At 38.9% G+C, this 22,015-nt stretch overlaps 1 protein-coding gene across 2 annotated transcripts in view; it reads left to right on the top strand.

The window, feature by feature from the left end:
- The window catches only part of LOC124612323 (catenin alpha), a 152,924-nt gene that overhangs the window by 28,831 nt on the left and 102,078 nt on the right, over positions 1-22,015 (top strand). For both annotated transcript variants that reach the window (XM_047140457.1, XM_047140456.1), the window contains exons 4-5: positions 7,265-7,474; positions 16,972-17,148. In XM_047140457.1, the coding sequence (XP_046996413.1) occupies positions 7,265-7,474; positions 16,972-17,148 (387 nt within the window). The remainder of the gene's footprint in view (positions 1-7,264; positions 7,475-16,971; positions 17,149-22,015) is intronic.

Below are 22,015 nucleotides of genomic sequence, written 5' to 3'. Positions count from 1 at the left end.
ATGTACTCCTTCCACCTTTCTGCTTTCCCTTCTTTGCTTAGAACTGGGTTTCCACCTGAGCTCTTGATATTCATGCAAGTGGTTCTCTTTTCTCCAAAGGTCTCTTTAATTTTCCTGTAGGCAGTATCTATCTTACCCCTAGTAAGATAAGCCTCTACATCCTTACATTTGTCCTCTAGCCATCCCTGCTTAGCCATTTTGCACTTCCTGTCGATCTCATTTTTGAAACATCTGTATTGCTTTTTGCCTGCTTCATATACTGCATTTTTATATTTTCTCCTTTCATCAATTAAATTCAATATTTCTTCTGTCATCCAAGGATTTCTACCAGCCCTTGTCTTTTTACCTACTTGATCCTCTGCTGCCTTCACTACTTCATCCCTCAGAGCTACCCATTCTTCTTCTACTGTATTTCTTTCCCCCATTCCTGTCAATTGTTCCCTTATGCTCTCCCTGAAACTCTCTACAACCTCTGGTTTAGTCAGTTTATCCAGGTCCTGTCTCTTTAAATTCCCACCTTTTTGCAGTTTCTTCAGTTTTAATCTACAGGTCATAACCAGTAGATAGTGGTCAGAATCCACATCTGCCCCTGGAAATGTTTTACAATTTAAAACCTGGTTCCTAAATCTCTGTCTTACCATTATATAATCTATCTGAAACCTGTGAGTATCTCTGGGCTTCTTCCATGTACACAACCTTCTTTCATGATTCTTGAACCAAGTGTTAGCTATGATTTAAGTTGTGCTTTGTGCAAAATTCTACCAGGCAGCTTCCTCTTTCATTTCTTACCCCCAGTCTATATTCACCTACTAAGTTTCCTTCTCTTCTTTTTCCTACTGCCGAATTCCAGTCACCCATGACTATTAAATTTTCGTCTCCCTTCACAATCTGAATAATTTCTTTTATTTCATCATACATTTCTCCAATTTCTTCATCATCTGCAGAGCTAGTTGGCATATAAACTTGTACTACTGTAGTAAGCGTGGGCCTTGTATCTATCTTGGTCACAATAATGCGTTCACTATGCTGTTTGTCGTAGCTTACCCGCATTCCTACTTTCCTATTCATAATTAAACCTACTCCTGCATTACCCCTATTTGATTTTGTGTTTATAACCCTGTAGTCACCTGACCAGAAGTCTTGTTCCTCCTGCCACCGAACTTCACTAATTCCCACTATATCTAACTTTAACCTATCCATTTCCCTTTTTAACTTTTCTAACCTACCTGCTTGATTAAGGGATCTGACATTCCACGCTCCGATCCGTAGAACGCCAGTTTTCTTTCTCCTGATAATGACATCCTCCTGAGTAGTCCCCGCCCGGAGATCCAAATGGGGGACTATTTTACCTCCAGAATATTTTACCCAAGAGGACGCCATCATCATTTAACCATACAGTAAAGCTGCATGCCCTCGGGAAAAATTAGGGCCGCAGTTCGCCTTGCTTTCAGCCGTTCGCAGTACCAGCACAGCAAGGCCGTTTTGGTTAGTGTTACAAGACCAGATCAGTCAATCATCCAGACTGTTGCCCCTGCAACTACTGAAATGGCTGTTGCCCCTCTTCGGGGACCACACGTTTGTCTGGCCTCTCAACAGATACCCCTCCGTTGTAGTTGCTCCTACGGTATGGCTATCGGTGTTGCTGAGGCACGCAAGCCTCCCCACCAACGGCAAGGGAGGGGGGTTATGGGGGAGGGGGGGGGGGACAACATACAGGTTTTATTACTTAAGAAGTATTTGTGCCAGTCACATATTCTGTATTCATGTACATTTGTTAGCAGTCTGCAGTGGGGTATTGTGTCGATTGCTTTTTGGAAACCTAGAAATATGGAATCTGCCTGTACCATTAATCCGTAGCTCACAGTATATCTTGTGAGAAAAGAGCGATTTGGGTTTCACACAAGCAATGCTTTATAAAGCTGTGCTGATTCATGGATATGAGCTTTTTGGTCTGTAGGAAATTTATTGTATTCAAACTCAGGATATGCTCTTGAATTCTGCAGAAAACGAATGTTAAGGATTAGGTCTGTAATTTTCCAGGTCCATTCTTTTATCCCTCTTATATACAGGAATCATCTGCACTTTTTCCCAGTCACTTGGCATTTTGTGCTAGTCGAGAGATTTCCGATAAATGCAAACGACGTAAGAGGCCAGTGATGTAGAGCATTCTTTGCAAATCTGAAACGACTGGAATCTACCACCTAAACCCTGATCCTACCCTTATGATGCTAGCTGCCAACAGAGGCACCACCATTGTGGTTATGAATCATATGGATTACCAGGCATAGAGTCTCTGCCAGAAGTCAGAATATCAGATAATGTCGGTGACACTATCTTACATATAAACAGGCTGGAAAAACAAGTAAACACTGTTACTGAAGATAGCAATAACATAGTTTCACGTTTATACATCAGGAGGACAAATGAATGGTTGTCAACAGAAACAGATAAAAATCAGGGCACTCTTGCACTTGGTAATGACAAGATTGAAAGCATATAAATATTTGGCATATCAAATCAATGATAACTGGGACTTCTCTGTAGAATTGAACAAGCCATTTCCAGCAAATGAGGAAATCTGTGACAACCTTGACATAAGTATTACACCTTGCACCTGACTACTTCAGTGCCACGTGTTCAGTATCCCACTCCATGGAATTGAGACTTTATAGGATTTGGTGCAGTATTGTGTAAGGCATTTGAAATGTGGGCCTTTCAAAGGGTGTTAAGGATGTTGAGGACAGATAGCCACAGATGTGGCAGCATTGTGGCGTATGAACAAAGATTTAATAATTCTCAATATACCATCAAGAGAAGAAAAAGTTAACATCATCTTCACTTCAAACAGTAGGCCATTTTTTTATTTTGCCTGTTACAGTACCGATTGCTACCTCGGTCTTCCCTGACTACTTCCCGCAATTGGCATAAATCTTATCTGGAGAAATAATCTTCCTCCATTCATTCCTTTGTGATGTTCATTCCAGTTTCTTCTATTATCTTGTATTTTGTAGAGGATGCTAAACATGTTCAGCTCTTCCCTTAATTTCCAAATTTCAAAATCTGTTGGCTTTTGTGCATCACTTTACTGCTCATAGAAACCTCATCTCCGTTGCTTGTATGTGGCGTTCTTGATGTTTACTTATAACATATGATTCATTTCGGTAAAGAAGCATTGGAACTGCCATTGTCGTATAGAATTTCAGTCTTGTTTGCTAAACAATGGAAAAATCAGGATGGAATGTAGCATTGTTGTGAAAAGGAAAGTTGCTACGCTTACTCGCTGAAAACTGTATTCATGACAGTCTTTTTATTGTGCCTATCTGTACTCAGCATCTCTGCTATATAGTGAGTAGCAACTTTCCTTTTTACAATCTTGTTTGTTACCTCATTTTATTTTTTACATAGCTGTTTATTATTCCACATTATTCCCAGACTTAGCTAATTTCCTCCCTATGTCTTCGTCATACTTACATATGATGTCACAGCCAAAGTAATTAATGTTTGACCTGTTCTATAGTTCTGTTGTTGATCAAGTTTTGTCCATACAGGATATTTCCCGGGAACAGGAATTCCGCCTTATGTAAGACACCTCTTTTCTGTTTTGTTTCACCCCGACATTTTTCAGCACATTTTGTGCTATCTTCAGTTGGTTCTTAATTATTTTTTAACTGTAAAATTGTTGTTATAAATTAACATTTAGCGAAACTTTTGGTACATAATATTTACAATTGTGAATGAATAATTGTTGCAAAATATTATACATCATTTGTTCATAGTTCACAGTTGAGATATTTATTAACAACCTGATGCACTATGTGTTGTTTATAACATTATATCAAAGTTCTGTTTATAGCTAATTGGCAAAAAGAGTGGATGTATGCATTAGTTTACATACCTTACATCATACTATTGGACATTTATTTTGGCAGCTATTCTGCTATACAAGCTACAACTTCTCATCTGCAAAACGGCAAAACGTAATTTTTATTTTTCTGTTTATTTCGCATTTTCAATCAGAAATGAATATAAATCACATTTTTTCGTGCGTAGCTTATGGTTTTGTTATTGTGGTGCTTTCTCATATGTTGCTGGTGATGTGAACAGGCAGATTTCGTGGCCTATAGTCGCTTGACACTGTACTTTCACTGATTTTTCAAAACTTGGCAGAGTTTTGCTGCCATTACATGTTTTTGTGGCTGTGTGGTGTTCATTTGTTCCGTAGCATGTTTGGCTGGGTGAGGCGTGCGAGTTTGAAGTGTATTTGGCATCTGTGGTGTGTGTGTGTGTGTGTGTGTGTGTGTGTGTGTGTGTGTCCAGGAGTGGGGTAGAGAGAGAGAGGGAGAATTTTTTTTTTCTCCTCAGTTGTTTTGGTTGTGGGTGTTATTTGTATAGTTTTTCTATTGTGGCGAAGAGAGTTTTATTGCACAGTGATGTGTATTCATTGAGTACTTTCTTTCCTTGGGCTGTTGATTTTTGGATGTGATAGTTTTCTTCTATTCACACTGAATGACCCAGAAAACCCATTTTTGCCTGTGACATGTAGGCTTGCCTGCAAAACAGGTAACTTCGGCAGGTCGATAGTTTCCACATGACATGCCTATTGTGGTAAGGCAGCCTATGTGCCAGGGGCTGGAAAAAAGACATATTTGTCCATATCTCTGCTACTATTATAGCTGGGAGGTTATAAACCTCACAGTGCTGATACTTGTGAGGTCTGCTGTTCCTGTGCCAAGTTTGGTTGAAATCAGTCCAAGGGTTTGGGATGAAATTCTCGACGTGCGCACCCTCGTGCAGGTGCCTTCACACACACACACACACACACACACACACACACACACACACACACACACACACCTACCTACCTCAGGGTGTTCCAGTAAATATATAAAAACGCGCATATAGCACTGCAGTAGGTATATAAAAACGCGCATATAGCACTGCAGTAGGTATATAAAAACGCACATGTAGCACTCTAGTAGGTATATAAAAGCATGTGTATATTCAAATGCAGCATTGTATCAAAATTTCAAAGCAATAGGTGAGGGACTTTCAATTGGTGTAGTTTATTATTTCTTAATATTTACACTGGTAGGATAGCAGATAGTTCTAACTGGCTTAAAATTTCTCCATGTGGAAAAATCTGCTTGCAGTGATTTGGAGCATGGAGCAGTGCGCATGGTAGTGTGTCCTCAGGGTGCCACTCAAGACTTTCAGTATATACTCCACACCCCAAATTCAGAAGAATTTATCTCGTATGAACATATCTAGAAGTATTCTGATGATAACATCTTAGCTACATGGGTGGACAGAAATATGGAAATACCAAAACACAAAATGTTACCGTTCCTAAATGGTGTAGGAAAACCATTGGGATTCGAAACAGCTTGCAATTGTTCCAAAAAGGATGAATACACGTCTTATACAGTTTTCAAAGGAATCTTGTACCATTGTTCCTGGAAAATAGCTGCAAGTTCAGGGAATGATGATGGAGGTGGTGAGCGATCAGGCATTTTCCTCTACAAAGTGGACAACCGAAGGCTTAATATTATTGAAATCTGGTGACTGGTGATGAGGTGGGAGATATGACAGTTCATCCTCCTGCTTACAAAACCAGTCCTGGTTGATGCAAGCTGTGTCAGTAGGGGCCCTGTGATCTTGGAACACAGCATCACCACTGGGAATGAACATTGTACCCTGGGGTGGACCTGACTAGCCAAAATGCTCACATAATGCTTGGCAGTAATGCATCCTAGAGTAACTATGGGGCCCATGAAATAAGGTGACAAGGTTGCCCTAATCATTTACTGAACCCCCACCATTTTTCAGTCTTACAATGTAAACACAGCCAGAAGTTGGAAATGGTGTACGACAAGACTCGTCCAATTGTATGAATTTCTTCCATTGCTACATAGTCCAGGTTTTATGGCTTCAGCACCACATTTTCCTTTTATGGGAATTTGCATCACTGATGAGTGGTTTTGGGATTTATGTTCACCTGCCCTGCAATTCCCAGCTTATGGATCTGCCTTCATGTTGTTTCACTGCTGACATGGTTCACAAGTGTGACATTCAGATTTGCGGTGACTTATGCAGCTGTCGTCGTCTTATTTTTTGTGACAGTTTTTTTAAAGAACATCTGCCATGATCACTCAACATGCACTTTTGACTCGGTTGAAAGTGCTGACGAAAATTTTCCATTCTCTGCATGTCAGCTTAAATTACATGAATAAAACTGCTTGGGAATCAAGTGCTGTTAAGAGTTCAAGGCATTTGTCTGTAAGCTGTTGCAATCTTTCTAACCAGGTGATGTCACAAAACATTTATCTATACTTAATAATACATACCACATTGTCTGAAATATAGCATTTAAAGGCCTAAGTCAGGCTTCTAATTAAAAAAAAAATTGCCCTCCATATTTGCCATGTGATTACTGATAGCCTCTTCTCAACGTTGGCAGCTATATGATATACTCATGAAACAACCTTGAGTAGGTATTAAAGCATTATCCAGGGCATTTTGTCACAATGTTAGTACGTTGCTGAAAATATTCGAGATAAAAGGCGAGTAACAATGAAGAATGAGTAAATAGAGTGGGGGACATGGAGATAGTTTTTTTAAAAGGGGTAATTATATTACTAGCTTTTGGAACATTTAAATGGTTCTTTGTCAGAAGGAAAATGTGCAGGAAACTGCAAAAGAGTGAAAAATTTAATTACTGGCAACAAGGAAAAATTACTTTGAGCAGCACTGTTAGGTGGAACATAATGCACGTAAATGGAAGTGGAAACAAAGTCAGTGATCTTCTTCCTGCATTTTGTATTACTGTCAAAACAACACAGTGTGATTTTTCTTTCCTACCAGCACTTATAAAACTAACCAGTTTTCCTTATTTCCAAACTTCATTTCTTTTGATGAAGCAAATACTTTAAAAACTGGAATCCTGCTGTTATTATTTTTGCTGTTAATAATAATAATAATAATAATAATAATAATAATGGAAGTCACGCTTGGTCAAGGTCCACGTAACCTTCCATTTTTAACCAGACATAACGTCTGAGACAGGAAAGAGAAATAATAGTAATGATAATAATAATTTGTGGCTGTGTAACCTGCTCCAGCTGTTGTTATTACAGCAATTGGTTAGTGAACACACCTGTCAGATATTATTATGTTAGTTTTTAACCACAATTTTGAATTAAATCATTGACAGTTCACACACATAAGTGTCATTTCCTTAATTTATTATTTTCTGTGGTGCCTTTAGGTTGAAGACGACTTGGAGAAACTGAAGAATGCATCAAGCCAATCAGAATTGTTGGACAACATCAAAGCATTTGGTCGTAATGCCTCGGAACTTATGAGCCAAGCAGCAAAGAGGCAACAAGAACTGAAGGATCCTCAGTTAAGAGATGATCTGGCAGCTGCAAGAGCAGTCCTCAAGAAGCATTCCACTATGTTACTCACAGCCTCAAAGGTAAATGAATTATTACTCTTCTTCCACAAGTTATCTAAAGACTCAGTTGTCAAACCCATTTTCTAAGCTGCTTTAGTGATTTGTGTTGTAATATTATTTGGTCATTGTAATAATGTGCATTGTAAACTTGGAAATTATATTTTGAGTATCATAATTCGTTGCTCAAAAGAAAATGGATGGCTATTACTAGAATTGTGTGACTTAATTTAGGTAATGCCTGGAAATATCTGTTTACCCATTATGTAATGCTAAATTTTAGTGTTGCCTTTTCAAACTCCCATGTAGTTTGTTAACAACTGTACTTGTAAAATATAATCTTAATACAGAATAAGTAAATATTTAAGAGCCACCCATTGTGCATCCCACAGTCTCATCGACATTGTATATCAATGGCGTCTGTATATATGAGTATTGTAACTCTCCACCACTCCATATTGTGGAATGGCAACTTAACAATACTACAAGAACGGTATGATATTGAGCCTAATAGCACGGATACTGTTTTTTTGAGAACAAATTCGTGTGTCATGCGTTTTTGCAGACTTAAATCTGTACAGCCTCACTTGGAGCTTTACTTAGGAGACGAGCTACCAGAAGTAGCTTTTTAGCATTATTATTTAATATTAAAGTAACATGGACACCACACATACACCAACTCAGGGATTATTGCTTGAGGAGTCTAAATGCTCTCTGTTTCATCTTCATCATCATCATCACCATCACCATCATCTCCTCCTGGGGAATTGATCAACTGGTTTTATCAATGTTTTTTAAAATGCTAATTTGACCTATCTTAGGCTATGAATATATTGCTTACGGTTCAGCAGCAACATCTATGCTGGATGTATTAGACCCTTTACAACATAATGGAGTAAGTGTAGCAACTGGAGCCTTTTGTATTGATCCTCCTTGTAGAAACAGGCAGCCTTCCTTTGAGAGTGCAACACGAGCTACTCCTGATCGTATACTCACTTGCTCTCAACCAGCAGCTAGAGTACCCTTGTTATCCCATTCTGCTACAAAATTACAGAACCTGGCTGCCTATGAAACACCTCTGAACATGTATACTAGCTGAGGTATGCCTTGAAGATCTATGTAGAGAACTCCAACTCTCCTCTCTTGCTTTTTATGCAAGAACACATCTTTGATTTTCCTTGGTATGTCCCTAGGCCAGTGATATGGATGGACATGCACTGTTACACCAAGGGAACTATAGATTCCACCACTGACACCAGATGATTAACTCTATATATCATGATTATCCACACAATTAAATCATATATACAAGTTTCTCTAAGTTCAATGAATGTGTTGACTATGCCAATGGCTGTGGAGGAGCAATACTCTGTACTGAGTATGTGCAGTACATTTATTGCATAAGTAACAGCCATATTTCGAGCTCTTCAACGTATCGAAATTCACCCAAACCTCATATATATGTGTCCTTGATTGGACTGTGAGTAATAGACCATTGCTATACACGAAATTTGCTGGTCTCAAACATTCACAACCTGCTATATAATCTCTACAGAACAAAAATCTCCATAACTTTTCTATGGACACGGTCACATGGGTGTCCTAGGTAATCAACTTGGTGGCAGACTTTCCAAGGATGCAACAACAGTGGAAACATTACAACTGTGAACCTCAGACAGTGATGTTTGATCCCATCTCAAGACACTTATCTGAGGTACGGAACATAGAATGGCAAAATACTGCACATTTGAAAAAACTCCAATAGATAAACAAGACCACTGAAGAGTGGCGAACTTCACTCCTGGTATGGCCTCTCACAAAGCAGCTGTGGTTCTAAACTGCTTGCACATTGGTCACGCACCTCCTCGCAAAGTACGCTTGTGGAGCACCTTTTACAGTGCTTCATATACTCAAAGAATGTGTCATCCTAACTGCTCTACAACATAAACTGAAATGGCAAGAACACCTACAGCTGCCCACTGTTTTACATTTCTTAGGAGAGAATGCATGCTACACTAAAATCTAAAGCCATTTAGGGAGTGAGAACACGGGTGTGCCTTTCGCTGGTACTTTTAACTTTAATAGGCCCTCATGTATGCTGTGCATCTGAACCGATGCATAGTACTACCTTCTACCCCTGAAATCTGTATGCTTACTTTCTTGCCCTTTCCATTTGTATGTATCGTACAGTTTTATGTTCATTCCTCTGTTGTTGTTGTTGTTGTTGTTGTTGTTGTTGTTGTTGTTGTTGTCTTCAGTCCAGAGACTGGTTTGATGCAGCTCTCCGTGCTACCTTACCCTGTGCAAGCTTCTTCATCTCCCAGTACTTACTGCAACCCACATCCTTCTCAATCTGCTTAGTGTATTCATCTCTTGGTCTCCCTCTACAAGTTTTACCCTCAACGCTGCCCTCCAATACTAAATTGGTGATCCCTTGATGCCTCAGAATATGCCCTACCAACCGATCCCTTCTTCTAGTCAAGTTGTGCCACAAACTCCCCTTCTCCTCAATTCTATTCAATACCTCCTTGTTAGTTATGTGATCTACCCATCTAATCTTCAGCATTCTTCTGTAGCACTACATTTCGAAAGCTTCTATTCTCTTCTTGTCCAAACTATTTATCGTCCATGTTTCACTTCCATACATAGCTACACTCCATACAAATACTTTCGGAAACGACTTCCTGACACTTAAATCTATACTCTATGTTAACAAATTTCTCTTCTTCAGAAACTCTTTCCTTGCCACTGCCAGTCTACATTTTATATCCTCTCTACTTCGACCATCATCAGTTATTTTGCTCCCCAAATAGCAAAACTCATTTACTACTTTAAGCGTCTCATTTCCTAATCTAATTCCCGCAGCATCAGCCGATTCAATTTGGATAGATTCCATTATCCTCGTTTTGCTTTTGTTGATGTTCATCTTATATCCTTTCAAGACATTGTCCATTCCGTTCAGCTGCTCTTCCAGGTCCTTTGCTGTCTCTGACAGAATTACAATGTCATCGGCGAACCTCAAAGTTTTTATTTCTTCTCCATGGATTTTAATTCCTATTCCGAATTTTTCTTTTGTTTCCTTTACTGCTTGCTCAGTATACATATTGAATAAAATCGGGGAGAGGCTACAACCCTGTCTCACTCCCTTCCCAACCACTGCTTCCCTTTCATGCCCCTCTACTCTTACAACTGCCATCTGGTTTCTGTACAAATTGTAAATAGCCTTTCACTCCCTGTATTTTACCCCTGCCATCTTCAGAATTTGAAAGAGAGTATTCCAGTCAACATTGTCAAAAGCTTTCTCTAAGTCTACAAATACTAGAAACGTATGTTTGCCTTTCCTTAATCTTTCCAAGATAAGTCATAGGGCCAGTATTGCCTCATGTGTTCCAACATTTCTATGGAATCCAAACTGATCTTCCCCGAGGTTGGCTTCTACCAGTTTTTCCATTTGTCTGTAAAGAATTCGTGTTAGTATTTTGCAGCCATGGCTTATTAAACTGATAGTTTGCTAATTTTCACATCTGTCAACACCTGCTTTCTTTGGGATTGGAATTATTACACTACTGGCCATTAAAATTGCTACACCATGAAGATGATGTGCTACAGACACGAAATTTAACTGACAGGAAGAAGATGCTGTGATATGCAAATGATTAGCTTTTCAGAGCATTCACACTAGGTTGGCGTCGGTGGCGACACCTACAACGTGCTGACACGAGGAAAGTTTCCAACTGATTTCTCATACACAAACAGCAGATGAGCGGCGTTGCCTGGTGAAACGTTGTTGTGATGCCTAGTGTAAGGAGGAGAAACGCGTACCATCACATTTCCGACTTTTATAAAGGTCGGATTCTAGCCTATCGCGATTGTGGTTTATCATATCACGGCATTGCTGCTCGCGTTGGTCGAGATCCAATGACTGTTAGCAGAATATGAAATCGGTGGGTTCAGGAGAGTAATACGGGATGCCGTGCTGGATCCCAACGGCCATTGTATCACTAGCAGTCGAGATGACAGGCATCTCATCCGCATGGCTGTAACGGATCGTGCAGCCATCCCTGAGTCAACAGATGAGGACGTTTGCAAGACAACAACCATCTGCACGAACAGTTAGATGACGTTTGCAGCAGCATGGACTATTAGCTCGGAGACCATAGCTGCGGTTACCCTTGATGCTGCATCACAGACAGGAGCGCCTGCAATGGTACTCAACGATAAACCTGGGTGCACAAATGGCAAAACATCATTTTTTTGGATGAATCCAGGTTCTGTTTACAGCATCATTATAGTCGCATCCGTGTTTGGCAACATCGCGGTGAACGCACATTGGAAGCGTGTATCTGTCATCGCCACCCGGCGTGATGGTATGGGGTGCCATTGGTTACACGTCTGGGTCACCTCTTGTTCGCACTGACGGCACTTTGAACAGTGGATGCTACATTTCAGATGTGTTACGACCCGTGGCTCTACCCTTCATTTGATCCCTGCGAAACCCTACATTTCAGCAGGATAATGCACGACCTCATGTTGCAGGTTCTGTACGGGCCTTTCTGGATACAGAAAATTTTCGACTGCTGCCCTGGCCAGCACATTCTCCAGATCACTCAGCAATTGAAAACAGCTGGTCAGTGGTGGCTGAGCAACTGGCTCGTCACTACTGTTGATGAACTGTGGTATCGTGTTAAAGCTGTATGGGCAGCTGTGCCTGTACATGCCATCTAAGCTCTGTTTGACTCAATGCCCAGGTGTATCAAGGCCGTTATTATGGACAGAGGTGGTTGTTCTGGGTACTGATTTCTCAGGATCTATGCACCCAAATTTTCTGCTTTCCCTTCTTTGCCTAGAATTGGGTTTCCATCTGAGCTCTTGATGTTCATGCAAGTGGTTCTCTTTTTCTCCAAAGGTCTCTTTTAATTTTCCTGTAGGCAGTATCTATCTTACCCCTAGTGATATGTGCCTCTACATCCTTACATTTGTCCTCTAGCCATCCATGCTTAGCCATTTTGCACTTCCTGTCGATCTCATTTTTGAGACGGGCTTCTTTTACTGCATTTTTATATTTTCTCCATTCATCCATTAAATTCAACATCTCTTCTGTTACCCAAGAATTTCTATTAGCCCTTGTCTTTTTACCTACTTGATCCTCTGCTGCCTTCACTATCTCGTCTCTCAAAGCTACCCATTCTTCTCCTACTGTATTTCTTTCCCCCGTTGTTGTCAATCGTTCCCTAATGCTCTCCCTGAAACTCTCTACAACCTCTGGTTCTTTCAGTTTATCCAGGTCCCATCTCCTCAAATTCCCACCTTTTGCAGTTTCTTCAGTTTTAATCTACAGTTCATAACCAATAGATTGTGGTCAGAGTCCACATCTGCCCCTGGAAATGTCTTACAATTTAAAACCTGGTTCCCAAATCTCTGTCTTACCATTATATAATCTGTCTGAGACCTTCCAGTATCTCTGGGCTTCTTTCATGTATACAACTTTCTTTTATGATTCTTGAAACAAGTGTTAGCCATGATAAAGCTATGCTCTGTGCAAAATTCTACCAGACATCTTCCTCTTTCATTCCTTACTCCCATTCAATATTCACCTACTACGTTTCCTTCTCTTCCTTTTCCTACTATCGAATTCCAGTCACCCATGACTACTAAATTTTGGTCTCCCTTCACTATCTGAATAATTTCTTTTATCTCATCATACATTTCATCAATTTCTTCGTCATCTGCGGAGCTAGTTGGCATATAAACTTGTACTACTGTGGTAGGCGTGGGCTTTGTATCTATCTTGGCTACAATAACGTGTTCACTATGCTGTTTGTAGTAGCTTACCCACACTCCTATTTTTTATTCATTATTAAACCTACTCCTGCATTACCCTTATTTGATTTTGTATTTATAACCCTGTATTCACCTGACCAGAAGTCTTGTTCCTCCTGCCACCGAACTTCACTAATTCCCACTATATCTAACTTTAACCTATCCATTCCCCTCTATATACAAGGGTAATTCAATAATTAATGAGACAAATTGGTCTGGAGAAAAAAGTGTTTATTTTTACAAAACAATACTTTTTCTACTTTTCAACATAATCCCCTTAAATATTTATGCACTTGTTCCAATGGGTTACAAGCTTTCTTATTCCGGCTGTAAAGAACTCTTTATCTTTGAACAAATTTCCTACAAACTTTTTCATGTCCTTGTTGTCCTGGAACCTCTTCCCACATAATGCATCCTTCAGTGCACGAAACGAATGGAAATCACTAGGTGCTAAGTCAGGACTGTAAGGGTGATGAGGCAGTACTTCCCAGCCCATTTTGTTGATGGTTTCATGGTTAGTTGAGCAATACGAGGATGTGCGTTGTCTTGCTGGAGAACCACACCTCTCCTCTGAGTTCCACAACATCTGTCTCTCATGGCTGCTTTCACCTTGTTTAAAAGCAATCCGAGTAGTATTGGCTGTTCGTTGTATGTTGCTTTTTGAGGTGATCATAAAAAAACTGGACCTTCAGCATCCCAAAACACGTCAACATGACTTTTCCTGCTGATGTGTGAGTTCTGAATTTTTTCATGACAGGTGAGGTGGTGTGCTTTGTCTTTTTGATTCTGGCTCATAATAATGAACCCAAGTTTCATCACAAGTTAAAAAACTTTGTTGAGGAAGTGCACACTTTCTCTTTTATAACATTCCTGTAGCTCTGTGCACACTCTCAACCTTGTTTCCTTGTGTAGGTGTGTCAACTCCTTTGGGATCCGTCTCACACATGTTTTGCAGCACTTCAGCTTGTTACAGATAATGTTATGAACTGTACCAGTACTAACTTGAACCTTATCAACTATCATTTGCATAGTCACACGGCGGTTGGCACGAATTATGTAATCGATTCGACTTTGAAGTGAGGGAGTTGAAACTGCAACTGGTCAACCAGAATAGTGTTTGGCAGTCACTGAGTTGCAACAGTTTTTGAACTGCTGTACCAACTTGTAAAAATTTGCACAATTCATACAACCTTCACCATGAACTTTAGACATTCTACAGTATATATTCTCTGGTTTCTTGCCATCAGCAAGCAAAAAACGAATAACTGAATGTTGTTCTACTAGTGTGGATATTTCAAGTGGACTTGCCATCTTGAAATGTATTTTTGAGGTTATAAACAAAACAATGTTGATACATCAGCTAATCAGGGCTCATCCCAGTGATGCCAATTTAAAGCCATAGAAGTACCAAACTTGCCCTACTACCAGTTTTTCCCCCAGACCAATATGTGTCTTTAATTATTGAATGAATATTTTATGCATGGATGTCAGTGGCATATGTGTGTGGAAGGGAAACACATCTCACCAGACATACAGTGATGTGCCAAATGATTTACTCACTGAATGGACACAGCAATTTTATTATGTTTATGAACTTAAGTTTCATGTCTAACTAATATTTCATTAAACTATTTTAAAGAAGAAGAAACACACACACACACACACACACACACACACACAATTTTACTGAAGATCATGAAGATGAACAGAGTGTTCAGTATTTGGCATGTTCTCCTTTATCAGCCATCAAATCTTTAATTCTCCTTGGAATGCTCATAATGCATTTCTTCGACATATTATGGAGTTAAAGTATTCTGTGCCATGGTCTGACAAGTTTTTCTGTCATCCTGATGTTACTCGTGGGTATATCTCCCTTTGCAATTTCCCTCTTCAGTCCTTGCCAGACATTTTCAATTGGGTTCATGTCTGTGAAGTTCTCTGGCCAGTTCAAAACATGAATTCCAGTCTCATTTAAATATTTTGTAACAGATTTTGCACTGTGGCGTGGTGCAGAATTGTGCATAAAGATGTAATTGTTGTTGGGAAACCAGTTTTTCACCTAGGGAAGAAATAGGATTTCCAGTACTGAACTTGACAAGTCCTCTCTTTCACAATATAAATGTGTCCATTTCCTTTGCTACTTACCACAAATCATACCGTCACTGAAAGAGGATGCTTGACTCATCGAGCTGTGCAATCTTTGTGGAATGTTTCATGCCTCCTGCACCTCACAAATTCTGTTTTGTCTTGCAGAATTTGAATACTTGTTTCATCAGAAAAATGGACCTGAAAAGAATTTACATGTCACAATTGGAAGTGTCTGTTATCATAAAAGGAGGAGGAGGATGATGAGATCATTTATTTATCTCATTCCAGTCATCCATGGTCCAGTTTTTGTACTTTTTGTCCCATTCTAGTCATTTTTGTTTCATCACTGGGTTAAGTTTCTGTCTCTTGGCAGCACGGTGACATTGTAGCCCCATTTCATTGAATCTTTGCCCCACAGTATGGGTAGTATAGGCACTCCAGCGTGTTCTTAATCACTTGTATCTGTTCTTTTCAGTTTTCCACTACCATTTGTCTTAATTTTCTGTCTGTTCTATGGGATGTCATGAGACTTCAACTGCACTTACCTTTCTGCTGTGTTTTGAGTCTTTCATCATTTGTTTTAGTTTGATGCTTATATTTTGAACTGTGGTCTTTGAAATCACTTCCATAAGAGTAATATCTCACTGACTATATTGACAGTGTATGGAAAGAGTTGATATTCTGCCTCTCTTTCTGTGGAGTGAAGTGAATACATTTACTCTATCTGAAAACAGCCACTATATTCAGACTTACGGAATGCATTAAGGATTAAAACATGGAACACATTGCATAAAAATATGATGAATTGCATAAAGTTCGATAATAATTGAAAATATCACCAATCTTCTGTGTGTATTACACTATACTTCACTTCACAGTGGTAGCTCTGACCACCACAACTATTCAATATCTCAGCAAAGGTTGAAATAACGATCTGAATAAATTATTGAATGGGCATACATTATTGTCATACAAAAAGTATTAAGTAATTTACTATTCTACAATGCGAATCATTGTTTAATGTAGAGTACTTCCACACTAAACTTCATAACTTCTCGAACTACGTGGTGAGTATATTAATTTGGCATCCCACTGATACTTCATGCTGGCATACAGTCCTCCCATTCCCTTTTAGATTTAACAACCTCAACCACTACCTCAAAATATGAGTAATTGAAGCATGGGGGTTTCAAACACGCAGTGGCAAACATAAGGCATTTTGAATCATAAAGTGAAGGAACTGGAAGCATTGCCTACAGTAAGTATCCTCTCATTTTTTCTGGTTTCTTGTACTTATTAGAATGTTGCATCTACCCATTGGCTGTGCTACATTTAAAGCCTCTAAGGTGTAACCACCAGAAACAAGTTTGGTTACAAGGGTGATTATGAACTTAATTTATGGAAATTGGTTCAGACAAACAATGACATCTTTCTTTTGTTTTAAACTTTGTACTAAGCATAAAAAAGAAAGTTGTTCATTAGCCTATTTAATGATGACTGTCAGAGTAAATAGCTAAGTATTGCTTATTTTTAGCATAGTTGATTAGGCTAGACTGTTAAATGTAGATGCTGTAGTGGCTTGAACTATATCCATATAACTCAAAAATCTGCAGGTATATGTACGTCACCCTGAGCTTGCAGCAGCAAAAGCAAATCGTGACTACGTGTTCAAACAAGTTTGTGAAGCAGTCAACACAATATCTGATGTGGCACAAGGCAAGGGGCCTTCTGTGCCCCAGAACCCGTATGATGGCCCAGGTGAACTAGCTGCAGCACTTGATGATTTTGATGTACGTACCTGTTTGTTTCTTTGTTTGTTTGTTTATGAATTTGCATTAGTTATCATTTACACGCTAGGGAGTGTATTCTATCTACATTTGTTACGGTTGATGAATGTTTGTTCCTATTCATTCACTATTTCATTGGTAACAGAAGTTCGATGTTACCTGTACTGTATAATATGCTAAGGACTGTTATTGGTGTTTTAATGTTTATCTCTTATTAAACATAATTTATGGTTATTAAACATAATTTATGGTTACTGGTGATATGGTGTTCTTCCTGAGATACTTTAAAATTATCCTGAGATACATTAAAATTAATGTGTTTGTGTTCTTATCATATTTCCATTAGTATTTATTTTTCATATTCTGTTTGTATGCTTTTAAATAGAAGAGACTACGTTGAATTGCTAGAAAACACTATTGAAAGGTTGATTAAGTATTTTATGGTTGTTTAATCTCGGTAAAGGCACAGAGAAAAGAGAGCAGGTAGAACATAATATTAAAGAGTCAGTAAGGAAACTATGACAATTTGCGTTGAAATAGAGACCTTCACAAACAGTAAGTTCGGGTAACTTGGCACAGTGGAAGAAGAAATAAAGAGGCAGTGTCGTTGCTCAGATTAACAGTTATTTACTAAATATGAATATGGTACATAAAAGTTGTGTGCATTAATAGAAAATCTCAGGCAACTGTAATACATATATGAATATAAGTAACAACTCACTATATAGAGGAGTTATAGATAAAATTGCTTGGATCTTATACAAATTCCTTCTTTTCAGTTAACAAACACACAAATGCAATGACACATGTACTACCACTGTTGTGCTCTGACACTTTCAAATATGGTACATAAAAGTTGTGTGCATTAATAGAAAATCTCAGGCAACTGTAATACATATATGAATATAAGTAACAACTCACTATATACAGGAGTTATGGATAAAATTGCTTGGATCTTATACAAATTCCTTCTTTTCAGTTAACAAACACACAAATGCAATGACACATGTACTACCACTGTTGTGCTCTGACATTTTCAAATTGAATGGACTTTCCTACAGTCTGGTCTGCTGCTCAGCACTGGGTCTATTTTGTGGGCACTAATCAGTTCCCATGTTGTTGTTGTTGTTGTTGTTGTGCTCTTCAGTCTGAAGGTTGGTTTGATGCAGCTTTCCACATTACTGAATCCTGTACAAGCCTCTGCTTCTCAAAATGACTGTTGCAACCTACACTGAAGTGACAAAAGTCATGGGATAGAAGTATGCATGTATAAAGATGTTGGTAGTATTGTGTACACATGGTATAAAAGGGTGGTGTGGTGGTGGAGCTGTCATCTCCGCAGGGGACTTCCGACAACTTGTTGAGTCCATGCCATGTCGAGTTGCTTCACTAAACTGTGCGAGAGGTGGTCTGATGCGATATTGGAAGGCATTCCATGACTTTTGTCATTGTAGTGTACATCCATTTGAAGCTGCATACTGTATTCATCCAGTGGTCTCACCTTACAATCTTTACCCCTCACATTTCCCTCTGTTACCAAACTAACAATTCCTTCTTCCCCAAGGGTGTGTTGTGCCAACTGATCTCTTCTTTTAGTCAAGTTGTGTCAAAAAAAAATTTCCCCCCAACTTGATTTTATACTTCCTCATTAGTTATTCAATCTGTCGATCTAATATTCAGCCTACTTCTGTAATACCACATTTCAAAAGCTTCTCTTCTCGTCTGCATTGATTATTCTCCATGTTTCAATTCCTTACAAGGCTACACTGTAGACAAATACTGCCAGAAAACACTTTCTAATATTTAAATTTATATTCAATTTGAACAAATTTATGTTTTTCAGATATTCTTTCCTTGCTCGTGTTAGTTTGAATTTTGTATCCTTTCTACTTTGGCCATCATCAATTGTTTTACTGTCCAAATAACAAAACTCGTGTATGACATTTTAGTGTCTTGTTTCCTAATCTAATTCCTGCAGCATCACCTGATTTAATTCAACTGCATTTTATTATTCTCGTTTTGCTTCTGTTGACACTCATCTTATAATGTCTTTTATAGACACTATCCATTCCATTCAACTGCTCTTCCCAGTCCTCTACTATGTCAAACAGAGCTATAAAGTCATCGACAAACATCTGTCTTTTTATTTCTTTTTCCTGATCTTTGTTTACCACTTCAAATTTCTCCTTGGTATCCATTACTGATTACGTAATGTACAGATTGAATAACATGAGAGATATGCTATACTCCTGTCTCACTCACTTCTCAACCACTGCTTCCTGGTCATGTCCTTTGACTCTTGTTAACTGTGATCTGATTTCTGTACAGGCTGAGGTTGTGGATAACCTGTGCTCCCTGTATTTTATCCCTACAACATTCAAGATTACAGAGTGTATTCCACTCAGGGTTGCCAAAAGCATGCTTTAAATTTACACATGCTATAAATGTAGGTTTGCATTTATTCTAAGATAAGTTGCAAGGCCAGTATTGCTGTGCGTATTCCCATCTTTTCTGGAACTCAAATTGATGTTCCCGGAGGTCGACTTCTACTGATTTTTCCATTCTTCTGTAAATAATTTGTCTCAGTACTTTGCTAATATGACTTTTTAAACTGGTTATTTCTTTTTTTTGTCTTCTGTCCAAATACTGCTTTTAAGCAGCTCTCTATGCAAGTGTATCCTATGCAAGTCTCTTCATCTTTGTGTCACTATTGCAGTCTGCTTCTACTTTGACCTGTTCACTGTTGTCAAGATTGGTCTTCCTGTACAATTTTTACTTCCACACATCCATATTGTACCAAATTAAGTGTTCCTCGCCATGACAGGTGTGTCTTATGAGCCTATCCTTTCCTTTAGTCAAGTTGTACCACAACAGTCTTTTTTCCCCCAATACTATTGAGTAGCTTATCATTAGTTATCTGATGTACATGTCTAATCTTTAGCACTCACCTCTAGCATCATATGCAAAAACCTCTATTGTTTGACCTCTCTGTTTCAGTGTTGAATAAGGTTGCTGCGAGGTGAATACTTCCTTAAGTGTAAATTTTTATTTGATGTGAACTACCACTTTTTTCACAGAAAGGCTTTTATTGTCGTTAGAAGACTACATTATATACCCTCTTTGCTTTGGCCATAATCTGTTACTTTACTGCCCAAGTATCAAAACTCACCTGCTATTTTAGTGTCTCATTTCCTAATTGAATTCCCTCAGCATCATGAAAGTTAATTTGATTACACTCCATTACTTTGTTGGTATTTGCTTCTGTGCAAGTTGCAGCTAATGTTCTGCATTTTGTGTTTTACCCATGGTATATTCAGAATTGCAAAGAGTGTATTTCAGTCAGCAGTGTCAAAAACTTTTTCTAAATCTACAGGTGCTTTAAATGTGAATTTGACTTGGAGCAATGTATTTTTTACGATAAGCTGTAGTCAGTATTGCTTTGTACATTCCTACATTCCTCCAGAATCCAATTCGATCTCCCCCTAGCTTACACCAACTGTTTCATCATTCAGTAGGTAATTCACATTACTATTTTGCAACTGTGTCTTATTAAAATAATGGTTTGGTAATACTCACACTCATCAGAACCTGCCTTCTTTGAAGTTGGTATTATTACAGTTTTTCAGAAATCTGAGGGTGTTTTGCTTGTCTCATACATCCTGCTTTTGTCACGGTTTGTTCTCCCAAAGATCTCCCACCTATGCAATTCAGAAAAGCTGGTGTTGGTGGGAATGATCCAAATTGCTCAGGATGGTGGCCAGATGACCATCTGGATTATTCCCACAAACGCCAACTGTTCTGAATTGTGCTGTTGGGAGCTCTCTCTGCAACATATCCTTCATTTCCATAACATCCCTGCCTTCAGCTTTCACTACTGTGTCTCCTTCACCTGCCTTTCCGCTTCCCCCTTCCCTGCTCCCCCTCCAGCCCCATACATGCCTTCTGTCCAATCAGCACACCTGCATAATCCTTTCCCGTTCTTTACTTCTATCCTCTCACCTTTGCCCGTCCTTTCCACCCACTGCTCCTGGTACAGCTTCTTGATGCTGCAGCTAGTAGCTCACTGTCCTGTCGCCACCACGTCCGTGTGCACATTTCCACAGGCAGCACTAGCGGCTTCTTCCAGCCCTTCTCTGCTAATCATCCCCATCCCCACACCATGCCTCTTTTGTACCCCCAGCAAAGGTCGCTGCTTGCCTCAGTCGTGGTTGGGCCTTAGCACTCAGAGGCAGCAGTGGCTCTGGTGTTGTTTTAGTTGTAATGTGCATTTAATAACCAGTAAAGTATGATCAGAGCATACCTGCAGTACAGCTAGCTTTTTTGTTAAGTCAAGCCAGGCACATCACCTTAGCAAGGTCCATGGTTATGCTGATGTCAAGTTATAATATGTGAGGGAAATTGGACAAACAAACTGAAGGTTTTATGGTGTGCAGCATGCTTTCGTGTTTTGATATATTAATTTTGACAGTAAAAATCATCACTTTGTTAGAATGTGAGGAAACTCCACACAACTTAATGTACTACTTCTTGATACTAATAATGTCAAATAGATCATAGTATTATTGCCTTTTTGTTTTAATTAATTTTCTTGCTTTTAGTGTCTGGTTATTGAAAAAAATTCGATGTAGAAAACTGGAGAATGTTTCAAGATTAATTATTTTCACTTGGACATCTGCATCACAGATGCCTTTTGTTCAGTGATGATAACTTTGAATTTAGGAAATATCCTTGCATATTATGTGCATTAGATATATTTAATCTGTTTTACTTCTATAGATTTGAACTATTGGTTGCAAATAATTTATTGCTAAGAAAATTCTCTAATGTTTTTCCCAAAATATCTCCTTGCATTCAGACTGGACTAATTACA

Source organism: Schistocerca americana, chromosome 4 (genome assembly GCF_021461395.2).
Source record: "Schistocerca americana isolate TAMUIC-IGC-003095 chromosome 4, iqSchAmer2.1, whole genome shotgun sequence".
Taxonomy (NCBI): Eukaryota; Metazoa; Arthropoda; class Insecta; order Orthoptera; family Acrididae; genus Schistocerca; species Schistocerca americana.
Note: the sequence above shows the minus strand (reverse complement) of the source record. Positions and strands in the feature narration are given on the sequence as shown.